This window comes from Ictalurus furcatus, chromosome 2 (genome assembly GCF_023375685.1).
Source record: "Ictalurus furcatus strain D&B chromosome 2, Billie_1.0, whole genome shotgun sequence".
NCBI classification, from domain to species: domain Eukaryota; kingdom Metazoa; phylum Chordata; class Actinopteri; order Siluriformes; family Ictaluridae; genus Ictalurus; species Ictalurus furcatus.
This window is the reverse complement of record NC_071256.1, coordinates 27500040-27517663: the sequence shown is the minus strand read 5'-3', so window position 1 is coordinate 27517663 and position 17624 is coordinate 27500040. Positions and strand designations below refer to the sequence as shown.

Genomic DNA, 17624 nt, shown 5'->3' with positions numbered 1-17624 from the left:
CAAAAGACAAGCAAACAGTGCAGACAAGGACTATATATACACACATGAGTGCTCATTAACAAAACGTGAGTCAGGTGCAGGTGGTCATGTGACAGCTAGTGCAGTGCAGTGGCTGATGGGAAGTGGAGTCCAGAGTTTCTTGATACGTGACACTGGAAAAGCATCACGAAAGAAGAATGGTGATGTCAGTGAGTCACTGGCTTGATGCAGTTATTGCAAGCAAGGGATATCAACCAAGTATTAATTGTTCTTTACTTTAAGACTATTTGTTCCTGCACTTTTGCTCACCCAAAAATTGTGTGGTCTGCTACCAAAGGTGCCATGCGTTAAGTTGTTTAACACATCTAAATGTAAATATCAGGAAATTCTGATCTCAAACCCAAATGTCTTCTGTGTATAGCAAAAACAATAGAACTGGCCTTGATGTTCCAATACTTTCAGAGTGGACTGTATTTACTGCACAACTTTCTCCCGATTCTTCGGGGGTTTCCTCCAGGTACTCCGGTTTCCTCCACCAGTCCAAAGACATGCTGTGTAGGCTGATTGGCATTTCCAAATTGTCTGTAGTGTGTGAATGAGTGTGCGACTGTGGCCTGCGATGGGTTGACACACCATCCAGGGTGTTCCCCGCTTTGTGCCCATAGTTCCCTGAGAAAGGCTCCAGGCTCCCCTGAAACCCTGTGTAGGATAGGAATATAGATGGCTGGATGGATGGATGACTCACTAATACACACACATACACAAGAGAAACAATTTACCAGCCTCCCATATCTCCCCCCATCCTCAGATTAAAGATGTTATTTATTTTCTCAAAGAAATCAGGTCTAGCAGGAGTATTCATAGATTCCATATTATGAAGGCATATTACTTAGTGTCTCAAAGATGTCTTTAAGGGATTTTAATCAAATTCTCCACATTGGCTTTTTCAAACTACCGCCTCTGTGATTATCACACTAGCGTTAAAGTCTCTTAATGGGTTTCAAGTAAAGATGTTCGTTTGTGATTTTCTGTACCGCTTCATCTTCCTGAATATTGTAGATTGTAGAGATTAACTAGGGGATTATAACAGAAATGTAAAAAAATAATAAAAAAAAAAAGCCTCATGATGTGTGTTTATCCAGAGCTGAAAGTGGGTCTCACATATTGAAAATAAAAGCCTGAAAAATGTGCACCCTGCCAACCTCCATCTGGCATTCTGTCGGCCATTTACTGATAATCGTTTCTAAAAGTGGAGGACTAACAGACGTTTTATGATGCAAATCACAAACGGATTCTCAGCGTAGAACGGCGAGTGCCATTAATCCTAAATCACTCAGCCTGCACACTGGTGCCAAGAACATTAGGGCCCTTGTTAACAGCACAGTGACTTTATTACTAGTTCTAGCAACTTGAATTTATTTTTTTAAAAATCCATTTTTAGTAGATATTAGCTACTTGCATGCACTCACTTTGCAGTAGCTCCATGAATTCTCTAATAGCTGCTGCTTAGGCAAGATGAGAAAGTCAGTTACACTCATCAGCCACCAGCAGTGTGTCTCAATCCTGCATGATCCCATGGGCCAAATAAGGCATAAACATGACCGGGTGTTCTGTTATCGGAAAATCAACAACGATGGGGTGGTATGATGCTACCTTGAGGTTGATTATTTTCCAATAACAGCGCACCTCAAAGTGTTGCCTTTCTTTTATACCACAACACTTGCTGTGGAACGTCTGCAAAACACATTCATTTCTGTTATCACTTCTGTTATAATAGCTATACATAGTTGTTCCCTCACCAGCCTTTTACAGACAAACTAGAAAGCACAAAGACTTTATTTCATGTCATGTCATGCTCTAGAGGGCGCTAGAAGTTCGCTTGTTATTTAACAGCGTGTTAAGTACTTTTGGGGTGCACGGTGGCTTAGTGGTTAGCACTCTTGCCTCACATCTCCAGAGTTGGGGGTTTGATTCCCACCGTGGCCCTGTGTGTGCGGAGTTTGCATGTTCTCCCCATGCTGCGGGGGTTTCCTCCGGGTACTCTGGTTTCCTTCCCCAGTTCAAAGACATGCATGGCTGATTGGCGTGTCTAAAGTGTCCATAGTGTGTGAATGTGTACGTGATTGTGCCCTGCGATGGATTGGCGCCCTGTCCAGGGTGTACCCCGCCTTGTGCCCAATGCTCCCTGGGATAGGCTCCAGGTTTCACCGAGAAGATGGATGGATTAAGTACTTTTTTTCAGGAAAAAGATCCAACAGAGTTACACCGTGTATGGACTCTGCGTATCTGTTATATTCTTGAAAAGTGCTAATGGTAAATACATGACAGTAAAGATAGAGCTTTACTGCTGACTGGTACAAAGTGTTTAAAAAAAATAAACTAAACAACGTGTCCTTACAGAAAACTTCACCATATTTACAATTATAATCCCTTTACATAGAGCGTCTGACTATGGAAGCCAGAAAAAAAATGTAAAAAGGTCATTGCCACTTTATATCTCAGAATTGTGACTTTATTACTCACAAGTGTGACTTTATATCTCGCAACTGTGACTTTATTTCCCGCAATTTCGAGTTAACATCTCGCAATTCGGACATTGTGTCTCACAATTGCGAGTTCATAGTGCACAATTTTGACTTTATTTCCTGCACTTACAAGTTTACGTCTCACAATTCAGACTTTCTCGCAGTTTAGATGTCGACTTGACATTTAGCGAGTTACAAAGCGTGCACCGACAAAGCACCAGTCATTCTCTATAAATAGGCTATGTAAGAACAACTCTCAACAGCCAGTCAAGGCAAGGAAAACCAGATGCTAGCATGTGCTCATTACCTGAAGTTAGTCACATTTCAGGTACTGCGTCGAGTGGATGTCTAAATTGCAGGGGAAAAAAAGGCAGAATTATGAGATGTAAACTTGCAAAATTGCACGAAATAAAGTAAGAATTGCGAGATATAAAGTGGCAATTACCTTTTTAGAGTTTTTTTTCTACGTGGCAGAAATGGGCTTCCATATCTGCAGGTCCCTGTGTAGGCTGTGACTACAGAAACATTAAAGTATTGTAATGGGTATACTGTATATACCTTGCAGCCAGCACTATTGTTACAGCTCCTAATGCATAAAATTGATCAACACCTTCAGACCAATCGGAATCAAGCATCAAACAGCAATGTGGTAGTTCTGTATGTGTTTTTTTTTTTTAGTGTCTCCATTTACAGTTTATAAGTGCAGCAGTAAATGCATTTATTCTTGGACCAAGAGATGAATCAAATGTCAATTTGGCAAAAAGAAGCTAAAAGTTTTTTTTTTTGTTTTTTTTTTAAGTTATGTAACTTCAACAATAACCTCTCTCACAATGTAGCAATGTAGCAAAAGTGCTGTGTGTGTAATTCCCCCCCCCCCACACTTCTTCCCTCTCTTTTAAGTGCTCCTGAATATTTATAAGATGGTGTCAAAAAAAAACAAAAGAGCTAACCTTGACATTACAACATAAATTCAACCTCATGTTGCACCTTTTCCAGGCACTGCTTCCAGTACTCTTGCATATAAATTGGATTTGTTAAAGGAAGGATACAGATTCGTCTCCTGGGCGGGATGGAAAGTTTTCCCAATCTGAGTAAGGTACTTATTCTCGCTTCTTCTGTAGCTGAGGGAAGAGGGTGGAGTACAAAAAAAAAACACACCTCTTCCAAACTCAGACACGCAAAAACAACACAGCACAACCCAGCTGCCAGAGCTTGGAATAAATGGAAGAACAAAATTGGAGTAGCCAACTATTGCCCAAAAGCAATGAGTGCAGTGTTTTTCAGCACAAGGCAAGACTTCGTAATGCTGTTTGAATGGCTATTGATTTGTCAGGGCTGGGTTTGTCGGCAGGTGATAGCTTCATCAGGATGGCAGGAAGGATGCTGTGTGCTTTCTGTATTCATTCACTGGCAGGACAGCTGGAGATGGCATCAAATGGGCTGATTTCTAAGGGGAACTAATTGGCAATGGTGTTCTTCTTAGCGATAATTAACGGTAGCAGTGGAACAAAACATCGACCCGTGTTTTGTAATGTCTTCCATTAGCAATGTTGGCAGAAGGAAGGGGCTTAAATTCCCTTAAAAGTGTGAACTATTGGTCATCTAGGTTCGTTTTCTATCTCTGGTTAGAAAGGGCTAGAGAGAGTTTTATCACTCTAATATGAGCACATGAAAAAGACAGCTCCATTCTATATTCTATAGTTTTTCTAAAGTGCACAATGTGCTAATTCACATCGGCTTTCTCCTTCATGCCCTGCCCTTCCCCAAGTCTACAAGAAACCGCTTGCATATTTAGTCTATTTTTAAAGGTGTGGTCAGTCTCGCTCCAGCTACCGAATTCCAGGAAGTTTGTCTGTCTCAGTGCCACGTTAACCACAGTGTGTCCACTCAGCCTGCCACAGTTCTGCTGACTTCAGAGGTTACTTGTGGCCGTCTGTTCTTGGCAAGGCCGTCACCATCTAAATTTGTGTGTCCACCCATGAAATAATTAGTGCTCCCAAATAGAGTCTCTCCATTCTTTTGTTTTGGAGCCATGGCCCTCAGCTACCACAGCAAAAATATCCCATAATTGAGAGTCAGAATGAGATTCAGTGCAGAGTCATGTTAATTAAGCTGAGGGAATGGTGAGGGAAGAATAATACCAGGCTTTGAAAGCACGTCTGCAGTGTTTTTTTCCCCCCTCCTTTCTGCTTCTGCCTCCTTTTAAACAGCATCACTCTAGCTATCCAAACACTGGTGAGAACAGTAAGGGGGTGGCCCACCATGCGCTGATACATGGCTCCGGGGTCAGGAGGCACTGATGGGACATTTATGGAAGCTGCACTCCAGCGCTGGCTGGACAGGGACTGGAGCCAACAAGTGCTTTGGGAGTGGGAGGGAGTCCCAAGGCACCGATAATTACGCTATCTCTGTGCACCAGCAACTCTGTTAGGAAGAATGATGGGAGAAAATGGTGGTCAAAAGGTCTGCTGGAAGTGTGTGCATGAAAGTGGTGGGACATATTGTAATTTGCCAGCCCACCACCTAGCACAGGCCTGGACAGGAAGACGCCATTTACGCAACTGATTGTTTCATCTCTAGGTTCAAAGTGATTTTTTTTTGCACACACTATCCAACCAGTCATGTACCTCTATCAGACTCTAAGATTGTTTCATGGCTGGCTTGCTGTGTTCCCATATACACTGCTGCTGTGTACTTTTGGGTTTTTTCTCACCGAAGTAGGGTTTCCTGACTATTCCATTGGCTATAGCCAGACTGGTAGGGGTGCTTGTTTGTTTTTCTCATTACCTTATTCTTACAACAAGCCAGTCTGGTGTCATGTGGCAAAATCTAGAACATGTTCTTTTCTGGTTACTGTTTTGGCAGGCAGTTCAGAAAGAGAACCTTGTGTGTGTATGTGTGTGATTTATGTGCTGGCCATTAAAGTATATTCACAAATAAAACTTTACTAATTGTCTTATTGGTGCTGTGGACCATGTCCCTATATGGCGATGTCGACATCAGTGATAATTTCCTTTCTGTACTGACCTCCTACCAGCATTTTTTATTGAATATGCATTACTTTTGTACTTTTTGATCATATTATTCAGTGCTCCTTTTGAATGTAGTGTGTAACCCATTTTTCATCATTTTAACTGTCAAATCATTTTTAGTCAGATAATGACATACTCATTGTAGCACCGACAGCTTGGGCACTATAAACTGTTTTTATGCAATCTATTTATTTATTTATTTCCCATTATTTTTAATTAGTTTCGTTTATAGCATTTGCTTCTATATACCATATGGTGTATGGGTGTGTGTATATGTGTATATATGTGAATCATATTGAAAGTGAATCAAAGTGACATATATATATATATATATATATATATATATATATATATATATATATATGTGGTATTTCAACCATTTTTGTCACTTTGATTCACTTTATAAGATAATTATTCTGGGTTATTTAAACATAGTTTGGCTGGCTGCATTCATTCATTCATTCATTCATGTTTAGCGACCACTTTTTCCTGGTCGCAGTGAATCCAGAGCATATCTGAGGAATACCGGGCATAATGTGGGAATAGATCCTGTATGGGTTCGCAGGACACCATTTACACCCTCATTCACACCTTTGGGAAATTTAGTGTCGCCCATCCACCTATAGGCATGTACCAGCATGTGAGATTGGAGGAAAGTGGAGAACCCAGAGGAAACACACACACGCACATGGAGAACTGTGAAAACTCCAAACAGGCCCAAGTTCAGAATCGAACCTGGAGCCCTGGAGCTGTGAGGTAGCAATGCTAACCACTGGTGCAACATTGGCTGGCTACATTAATTCACAGCTTATGATAAGGACGATCAAGATTTATTTGGTCTTTCTGTGCTCTTTTTATCAGCTTAGTTTTCTGTGAGCGTTCATGATGGTCTGACCGATGAGCTCAGTGCAGAGTGGGAAGTTAATTCTGGAAATGATGAAAAGGCGAGAGAGAGAGAGAGAGAGAGAGAAAACATACTATTGATATAAACTTAAACAATTGGAAAATACTCAGTATTAACTGTTTTTAGGTCAACTTTACAAAAACAATAAATTAGCAATGGTCAAATGTTAAGTCAAAATGTGCATTTACATTCACATTCACCAAATCGGCCTTGCATTAAGATTTAATGACATAATCACTAAAGCAGCCAATTTGTCTCAGTTTTACAGAACACTTGTTATATTTTGAGATTAAAATGTGCTTGTTTGATGCACACGGCTGATTGGTTCGGGATGGACGTGAGTGTAGAGTGTTTTATATAAAGCGATACACACATCGACTAGGACGACATAACATAAAACCAAACATAAACTAGACAAGCATGAAATACACATGGGCATGGCATGAATACAACAACATGTAACGACGCTACTCACACACTCTAGACCACACGTGACCTAAATACTACTGCTCATTAAATCAAAATGTAAATCAGGTGCAAACAGTCATGTGACGCGAGTGTCATGATTAGGTGGGATGCAGTGGCTGATGATCATAGTCCTGCGCCGTATTCAGAAATGAGGGTGAAGATTACTACTCACTTTTGCATGATGGTATACATCACTAGTGGACATTTTTGACATTTACCCCGAGCACAGAGTATAAAAGCAACATCTGATTTAAAAACAGTCATGAAACCTAATGGTTTTCACATGAAATTTAAAAAGGATACCAAACATTACGTTTAACATATACAACAATATGGGAGTAATAATGAAAAAGCGCAGTACCGAGGGAAAGATTTCATTGATTGGTGGTGTTGTTCAGACAGTAGATATACATCACAGTACATTGTGCAGGTAGTTCATTGTGTGTAGGGAAAGTTTAAGAGAAAGCTCCAAGAGCTAGTGCTAGAACCGAGTTAAAAAATATATATCTTAGATAAAAGCCTGGTGAATGGTGACAGTGAATGCTTGACACATGACAGAATGATGGATTCTTTTGAAATATGACTCACGTACCCGTGAGCAATCAAAAGCAGTAAAGAAAAAGCTGAAATGTGTGTGAACGATGTTCTTTATGTGAGACATGTCCCTCATCCTTGAACCAGATAAATGAAGCAGTGTCCAGGCGAGCCCCTCCCTGCTTTGGTAGACTGGCTGGTGTAAATGTAATGAAGGTGGATAGTAATTCTTTTCTCTGTCAAAGCCCCCAATCCATTAGCACATACAACCAGCCCTGCCACTCAGAACTACACCACCCAGTCCTCTTTCTCTTGCACTCCACACGCTGATAAGAATCACAATTGGCAGTCTTTCTGAACCCGTATATTACAATGCCAGCCTCTGGATACAGCACAGTGCTGAACCATTAACACATGCTCAATCTCCCCAGTGCAGGCGGGTCATGTGGAAGTGACGCATAAGGGGGAGGAGAATGAGATATCTAGTGCTTGTTACCCTCCATCCTACATCTCTGAGACAAGGTTTAAATGACAAATAGAACAGATGGGTGACTGTGGTACCTCTAATTCATTAATCTAGTCTCTTCTATAGCTGGGATGCAAGTAAATCCATGATAAATAAATAATTTACATGGACAACAATATTCCGATATTAACCCGATTAAGACAATACTCTGATAAAGAAACTACCATGCGATTATTGATAACCTTAATCCTCGAAGTAAACACAAATTGAATTAAGACGTGGAGTATTCCTGTTTTAATCGCATTATTGAAGTGCATTATAGACATGTACACGCTATAATCACACTGTTAACGTCACGTGAGAGTTTTCACCGCATTTTGCGACAGGACACGATCAGACACGGCAGTGCTCAACCGTTTGACGGCAAACCAGAGAGCATGGCTGTGTCTGAAACCGCGTATCTCGGCTACTATATAGTAGGTAAGTACGCTGTTTCAGACGCAGCCCATGGGTTCAAGCAGTCGTCTGTGTGCACGTATAGCATGACAAATAATTAACTGCACTTGAAGCTTTCCTAAAATTAAAAATTAAACACTCAAAACTGTAAACGGTACCATAACGAAGACGAACTGTATGTTGATACGTGAAATTCTGGAGGGAAAGTTGGACGGCGTGGCGTGGGGACGTAATGACGTGTGATGTTAATCGCTCTATGTCTATACAACATGTAAAACGGGTACATGAAAGGAATATTCTAAAAGCGACTCATGTAAACACCTTAATCACAATATTGTCTTATTCAGAATAAGGTCAATAATTTGTTATTTCTGTCCATGTAAACATAGTCAGTGTTATTTAGCCTCTAAATAACAGTGGTGTTATGAGTCCTAATTGCACGGCCTGTTTGTTTTTGGGTTCATTCAAATCCTGTCAAGAGTCGGGTCTTATGGACAGCGTGGCACACCGCGAGTGCAGGTGTCTGGTCATAATCAAAACTCGCGAAATCACCATGTGCTGGAGGAATGCTTTCCGACCACGCTGTCAGCTAATTAGGATCTAATTATCGAGGCGAGTATAAACAATCTCAGCAGATGGCGGAACGTATGGAATTCCCATTTCACCGTCCTTGTTTGTTATCTTCCTCCATTACTGTTTGCCCTAGTTTCTAAATTCAGTTCACTCCTTCCTCTGTATTGCTAGGAGAAGGCACTCACTTGTCTCCTCTTCCTGCAGTGGGCTCTTCCTGCCTCTCTTTCTTATTCTCTCTGGCTTTTTCTTCCCCCTAAAAATCGTTTGTCAATTTACTCTCAGCAGTAGCACCTAAACTTGATCTTTGTTCTCACTTGTTATCATTTACACTTATTTCTGCCTGTATTCAACTGAGCAGACCTTTGGTGATGTGATTTTCCATGTTAAGCAGCATGTAATTACAGGATTAAGGTCGCCTTGTCCAAGAATGAAAATTGTTTGCTGTGCAGGTCCATCAAAGGCATCAGGCTTCACAAGGTTTGCTGAAGGAGGGGGAGAGATATGTAGGTAGATGTGTATTGCCTGCCTCCGGAGGCTTTGCCCGGGGGGTGGGGGGGGTGGGGGTGTTGGAGAGGGGCAAGAAATAGTTGCGTAAGGAAGATGTAGGTGCACAGCGTCTCATTAATCGGTGGTTGGTGTCCATGGGTATACATTGTGCCAAGCACTGTGGTTCCTAATTAAGTCCGAGATACACATCCCAAGACGCACAGATTTCCCTGATGCTGAGTCAGAGAGAGGGAATTAAAAGGTAGAAAGAGAGACGAGCAAAGAAGAGAAGCAGAACGAACATGCAAGGAGGAAGAAGATAAATTAGCATTAAATCTCATATAGAATGAAAGAATCAGAAAAGGGTTGTATACAGGCATTGTGGTGATGCAGCTGGCAGGCTCTGATAATTCAATCTGCTGGCCATTGACTGCCCCCCTTCACTGCACTGTCTTCACTCCTAATTAGATCTTGGTTTGATAGCTCAATGCTGCCTCTAATTGCGTTTGAGCAACGTCACCGGGCTCCCCGCAGCTCCGTAGATCAAAGTCGCAATGCCATGCTGCATTACACCTCAGTTAATCTCATCAATTACACATCCATTAACCCTCGGCGACCTATTCATAGTCTGCACACACACAGTCGCGCCCAGCCTTACCCAGCAAGGTAATGAAATTCAGCTCCGCATATTGTCATGCAGATTGAATTGTAACCGGGAATTAAACAAAGTAATACCAAGTTTCTTATTGGTCCCTCCATCTCATTTATATAAATAACGCTGAGCCTTCACTGTTTGCATCGCTTCCTGCTACACAACGCCTCCATGGCATTTCCAGTAGTCCTGCGTAGGCTTTACAGGCCATAAACACATGTTGAGCGAGCAGCATCTGTCATGCACTTGAGCTTTTATGGGAGCTATATAGATATAAGCTCATTGGCCATTACTAGAAATTAATACAGAGAAAGATGGATCAGGGGCAGTGCCAATATTTTCCCCCTCGCCCTGTACAGATGCATGCTGTTTGGTTTGAGCAGTAATGGGCTTCTTCACCTTGCTGCCAGGGCAGAGGGCGGTTCTCCCACTCAGGGAAGCTGATGAAGTATAAATCGACGGGGTGCTGGTTGTCACGGTGACGAGGCTTGCTGACAGAATGACAGAGCAGGCTGACCTTCAACGCAACCCACGAGTGGAGAGTGAGATTGTCCCTCTGCCAGCCCTTACAACTCACCTAAAAGCAGCCATACACATACATAGGTTTACCGGGCCAAAGGCACAAACTCTGCTTTGGATGTAGATCATTATCACGTAGGGACGACATAGGGAAATGTTTGAGGAGCATGTTGTTTTAGACACCCTGCCTGCTTGTTTGTTTACATCCTGCTAAGGTGGATGCAGCACTGTGGTGAACTGGCCCTGATTGGCTTTCCCAGACGCACACGCAGGTGCCAGACAATGATTAAATAGAGCATGATGTGGCTACTTTATCCATTGAAATATAAAGGGGGGGAATTGTGAGTGCTGAATGCGAGCCCTCTCTGTATGATTGCATGCCAGCATGATGCCCTGCAAACGAATAATGGGGCATGTTTTATGGATCCTGCCTGTTGCCTATTGCCTTTGTCTGGGCGCTATTAAAATTCTGTGTGCGCAGCAGGTGAGGCAAGAGGGGAACAGTACCACCCAATTTGACTTCAGCCATTAGGTTAAAAGAAGGTGCTGTTTTTGTGGCGGTTCTGGCATACACACTGAGCACAAGGACACTCCAGAGGGGTGGCCAGCACTCGATGCTTGGAGGCCAACCGCTAACACGGTTTCCCCACAGCAAGCTCCTGTGCTACTGAGAAACCTCCCTCAGGCTCTCCATCTGGACCTGTGTTCTCTGGCATCTCCGCCTCTGCTCATGCTCGCACAAGCTGAGTGTAAAAATTACCTCCACAAGTCGCACTTGGCTGCCGACCTGCGTAGGCCGGCACAAAAGAAGGGAAGCACGTCCCTGCCGACCCCCTACTGAATACCTGTAGCAAAAGAGTACCTGACACCTCTAAAGCATATGGGCTGTAATGAGAAATGGCAATTGCATTACATCTTTGGAAGGCTGCATTTGGGATTTTCCAGACCAGGGGATTCTATTTGTGTATCTGTCTGTAACAGAAAGAGAGATAGGAGCCCACTGTGAGTGAGAGGAAGTGCTCTAGTGTCTGACATAGCTCCTGTAGATCAAAGGCTTACATTGAGCTGCTCAGTCTAGACCACCAGCATTCACTCTCACGCATACTCACACTCTCATTGTGGAACAAACTCAGAGTGGGATTGTACAACCCTGTGTATAAATAGCATTTGTCTGTTGCTCTGTAACGCCGCTTATCATCTCTGGCATGATGCGGCGGAGAAGGTAAAACTAATTACTCCAACTTTACATCAAAAGTTTTCAAGTAGTCAAATTGTTCCAAACTGTAGCAGTGCACAGATTTACAAAAAAAAACCCAATTCCTCCACATCTGTGGGAAAACAGACATTATTAGCCAGCTCTAACAGTGAAACTTCTACCTGTTTTCTCTCTACTATTCCACCCACGGACCAACCCTCGCTCTGCACTGAGGGAGCAATTACTGCGAGCCTCAACCCTTTTCGATGGGGCCGCTCATCTCTTTTCAAATGCAGGTGCATTGTTATAGAAGAGCGATCTGCACGGGGCGCACATGCCTTTCTGTATCAGCGGGTATATGTGCTGTGGAGCCTCCATTGGCATTGGCACGCAGTTGTCTATTTTGTTATCTGCTGCTTTTAGGCAATCAGTGCTGGGGTTTGGTTTTTGCATGTGGAGGTCCCTAATGGTGCTGTATTTATAAAGCTGGATGGCTAAGTGGATGGACCTGCACACTAGCAGAGGAACATTTACCCAGAGGAGGAAATGAGGCTATTGTTGAAGGCTGGAGGGAATTGTGCTTTGGGTAGGTGGTGGGGGGTTGTCATTTATGAAGGTTATTACCCAGTGGTAATGATTTGAGGAGTAGCAGGGGACATTAAATCGTTTGATTAGGCTGCTGATGGTCTTCCAGTATCAAATATGGAGGATGAGGAGGATCATCTTTTCCTAATTGAGCGTGCTGGTGTCTGTGTGTGTGTGTGTGCAAGAGAGTAAGTAATAAAAGTTCTTTGAATGTATTCATGCAGGTGTCATGTCATACTTATGTGTCTGGTCTCCACAGATATGCCCTGAAGCACATAACCATCTGTGTGTGTGTATTATAGTACCTTTATTACACAGTCTACCCTCTTCTCTATCAGCTCATTGTCTTCTCCACTGCACCGAGGGCTGTATGTTCCTCCCAAGCTCCCAGAGGGCAGAAAATATCAGTAGTCTCTGATTCCGGATGTAGCAGATCCACCAATCACTCGTTGCAGAATTCAGCCGTGCCGCAGGGCATGCCAGCTTAGTGCCACAATTAATATGAGCTTTAATTACATTTCACCAAACACTGTGACCATCAAGTCTCACATCGTCTATGTAGAACAAGTCAGCGTGGTCGCTATGTCGGGTTATGTGCTAATCAAGCATGGGTAATGAAAGCACTTTGTCTGCTGGGTTCGAGGCTTCTGCCTGTAAAGTGTGCCCCCGAGTCTAGATAATTCACCTGTATTAGAACGCCTAAAGATGAATGGAGGCACAAGGGGATCATAGCTCATTCTGTCACCTTTGCCAGGCAAACTGCTCCATCTTCGAGCACTCTTGAACGTCTTCGCTCAGTTATGCCAGTGCAGCGCTGGGAGTCATACTCCATCTTCTGTCTAGTATATGCTCACACACTCGCTGAGCAGCACTTCTCTTCGAGGTACACTCCAGGCTGCATTCCCAAACCCTCTTTAAGACTGCTTGCACGAGCAGTAGTGATTTTTCACTGAATGGCCGTTTTGTTGTTTATGACACGCTTTAATCTGTGTACTGGACCTGAGTAACCAAGCATTTCATAAATAAATCAGCGGTGGCTCAGCAGTTAAGGTTCTGAACTAGTTGTAAGTTCAAATCACATGACTGCCCGAAAGCCACTGTTGTTGCCTTGAGCAAGCATCAATTGCTTGGATTGTACCCTACATCAATTGAACAGTTGTATTCAAAAATGAAATGTGGGTGTAACTTGCAATACGACAACAATCCAAAACTGTTAATATAATAGTTTTGCCATGACCCACTCAAGCCCAGATTTAATGGAGTCAGTGTATGATCTTCCAGAGGTATAACAGATAAGTCAAAAAAGAATGGGCAAATATTGGCCAAGCAATTTGACAGAGTTCGAACCGACACTGTTGGAAAAATGTGTGGGCGGGTGGATTAGCGGGCAAATATTACAACTGAGACCATTCAAAAGCTATTCAGAGGGTATGAAAGAGATAGAGGGCAGTTATGAAGCAAATAATGGGAAAGTTATTTTTCATTTTTGTTTTAAATGTAATATATTAAGAAAGGAGGATACGAGTATTTTGCTTGTGATGATCACATGTGCAAAACCTAATATTAAATGTTTTGGTAAAAATATCAGTTCTTTGATTACATTTGATGACAATGTCCTATCCTGTTCTGTCCTTCGCTGTTAACTATAAAGTGCACTATTTTCATGTGGAGCCATTTTACAGTGCGGGCCAGATTCTCAGCAGACAAATGATATTCCCTGGATAATACACTGTAAAATTCATTATATATATATATATATATATATATATATATATATATATATATATATATATATATATATATATATATATATATAAATTTACAAAGCCATAATTTTATCAGAGTAAGTAAAATATGTTGTTAAATTATAACTATAACCAACAGGTGCTTGTTAGTGGTATATTTAATATTAATTAACATTTATCATTAACATGTGATTTATTTATCTAATGGTGTGTCACAACGATGATGTGCGAACTCGCTAATTAGCGTTGTCTAAATTCAGTCCCAGTTTCTTTCATTTCTGCCTCTTCTATGTAGTGCTCCATATAGGACAACCTATAGAGTAAATAGTGAATGACTACATGATGGAGAGACTTCAGATACAGCTTAATTAGTCTTTCTTGATTTTGCTTGTAGGGGATGCAAACTTTTGCACTCAACTGCAAGTCACTTTGGATAAACGTGTTTGCCAAAGGAATAAAAGTAAATGTAAAACAATACGCTTTTGAACCGTACTCCTTAATATGCTTCAGGAGGAAGAGGACCACAACCAGACTAATAAAGATCATGAGACAAGATGTGGAGCTGGTTGACACCTGCTCCCTTTTTGCACAGTTCTGATGTGGTCGTGGAAAGGAGGACACTAAACGAACTAGTGTCTATCTGGGACATTGTGTCACATCCCCTTCATGATTTATTGGTCAAAGAGCAGAGCAGCTTCAGCAACATTCAGCAAGGAGGTCTTTTTTTTACCCACAGCAATCACCCTGTACAAAAGTCCATCACTGTGCCAGGACATTATTGTGCATTAGAGCCTATTCCTTGAATAAGCTCATCAGACATCGTTTTGCATTTTTGCACATGGTGGCATTCTTTTTACTGCAACGCTACTAACTCACTATATAATTGCCCTATACAACTTATTGTGTACACTCTGCTGACCATATCTACTTTGCTGCATATTTGTAGTTACTACTTGCATTGTCACTTACATTTACTCAAAGGACTGTTGTTTACAGTTTTACTTTATTTATGTTATTTTACTACTATTTATAATCTTACCAAATGCGTTTCATTTATTACTCTTGATTATTTGATTGGTCCATGTTGAATTATAATGTGTTTCTCTTCACGTAGATGATGTTCCACCCTACTTCAAAATGGAGCCCGTGGCAACCCAGGTGCACCTCGAGGGAAACCGTTTGGTTCTGACCTGCATGGCAGAGGGCAGCTGGCCACTCGAGTTCAAATGGCTGTACAATGGCACGGAGCTGACCCGCTTCTCATTGGAGTACAGGTGAGCTCTCCATTTGTCATTCCTGCCACATAATTACTGAAACAAATAGACACATTAATCTCAGTTTACCTTTTAACAAATTTCTCATTTGCGGATATTTATTCAGATCCCCGCTCATTTCTATGCATTTATTCAGAAATGGCGGAGGATCATAAGCCTCTTGAGATATGGCACCTCATTCCCCATGCAGGCGTGAAATGACTCTCTTATATCGATTCATTCCTGGCACACATTAGTGCATGTCATTTCCTGCTTGGTCATAAAGAAAAGGAGGGAAAAAAAACGGAAAAGATTTGGCCCACCCCTTCCCCCACTTGTTTTTCGCTCTATGCATTCTCCAGCATAATGCAGCGTCCGGCATGTGTCAAGAATATAGAATTATATCCATCAAATCATTGTCATCAGTGGAATGCATTATGCTCCACAGCCACAAGAGCCATGTAATATTTATTATTGTAAAAGCAAAGTGAATTGCTCCCCCCCCCCCACTTGATAGGTGCATTGCCTTCTTTCTTCGCTTTATTAAGTAACACACAGTTGTGCTGACAATGGTCATTTCTAACTCAGTCAACCTTTAGAATGGATGGTACTAATGGACTTAGTCAAGTGGGTCTAAATGGCAGAGAAACCCTGCGTGATCATTCCAAGTAATGGTGGTTTTTCAGTGCAGTATTCAGTGCAGTTAACAAGCTCTTGTTAATGAAAGATAAATAATAAACTGTAGTAATACTTTCAGATTTACTTACTTTTACTCTTCTACCGCCTGTGATTAAAGTTGGATTTGACCACCTGTGGCTAAAGTTGGGTCGATTATGTAGTGTAGAAAAGCATTGTTAACCCCACCAGTGGTGAGGCTGAGCTCCATCCCAGCCCTGAGTATGACCCTTATCTTTAAAGAAAAGCAGTCCATTATTTTGTAAAAGCCTTTCAAGATTCCAAGGAGCCTCAGTGTGAGGTCCCAAGTGAGACTCCCCACCTGCGTCCTTCTCTGCAGCCAGTCAACCAAAGACCTGTGCGCGCGTGTGTGTATGTGTGTGTGTGTGTGTGTGTGTGTGTGTGTGTGTGTGCATGCATTCGGGACCGTCGGTGACAGAGACACTTCGGCCTCTTTTTCATCGCACTTCTGATTAAAGAGAGAACCTGAAGCCACTCGACTACAGTATCAGGAATCTGTGAACGGCACCACAGGGAGAACTGAAGCAGCAGATAAGGAGCTCATTGTGAGCAGCAAAGTGAATTAGGATTCACAGAACAAAAGTGGCACCGGCCATGTGTACACATCAAATGCTAGAACTCCATAACCGGCAGCGTTCAGACCGGTTCCCTGGGGTGATTTAGAGAAACTCGCACACCTCACACAGCTCCCACGTGGCTCGCTGAAGCACCACTTGTACATAATTTCCAACTCCCATTGATCAACACAAACACACACACACACACACACACACACACACACACACACACTTAGACGTGCCATTTATGTTCTCTGTTCTCGTCTGCTTTCGCACTTAATAACCTCTCAAATTGTATGCTGTCCTGATAGCATCAAGTAGTTCGGTGAAAGTTTTCCATTATGGGTAAGTGGGCTTACTTACAGTTTATAAGTTAAATCTCAACCAAGCTTGAGTGCAACAGCTAATAATCGTCACTCAAGCACAAAGCTAGTTATTTATAACCAAGGAATGATTAGCCTTTTTGACGTTATTTCCTTTGTGGTGTTTTAGCACCAGCAGCAGTGTGTGTGTCTGTGTATCTTTTGGATTGGCCCCAAAACTGCTTTTTTTTTTTTTTTTTTAAGAAAACAAACAAACAAAAAAAACGGAAGGTTTCCTTTTCGTTACTGTGTGTGTGTGTGTGTGTGTGTGTGTGTGTGTGTGAAACTCTTTCATAACCGATGAGAATGTGCTGTTTGCTAGGTACCTCATCCCGTCACTACACCGCTCCCACGCTGGCTTTTACAGGTGCATTGTGAGGAACCGGGTCGGCGCTCTCATGCAGAGGAGCACTCAAGTCCAGGTTGCCTGTAAGTGCAAATATGTCAGCAGCAAGTTTCACAGCAGAGGTAGTGGTGGGCTACTAGACGTTATGTACTGTCATTTCAAACACTACAAAATGTGAGGGGAGAAAATAACAGAAAGTTCCCGATAAAAAATATATTTCATAAAAATGCATATTATTTAAACGTTCTGAAAATGCACATGTCGTTCATAACATAAATCAGCTGTGATGAT

The 17624-nt window shown here is 42.1% G+C and overlaps 1 protein-coding gene across 1 annotated transcript in view; it reads left to right on the top strand.

Annotated features, from left to right (window-relative positions):
* sdk2a (sidekick cell adhesion molecule 2a) overlaps positions 1–17624 on the top strand; it is a 166608-nt gene that overhangs the window by 72803 nt on the left and 76181 nt on the right. The window contains exons 2-3 of the mRNA XM_053612331.1: positions 15234–15393; positions 17310–17416. Of these exons, the coding sequence (XP_053468306.1) occupies positions 15234–15393; positions 17310–17416 (267 nt within the window). The remainder of the gene's footprint in view (positions 1–15233; positions 15394–17309; positions 17417–17624) is intronic.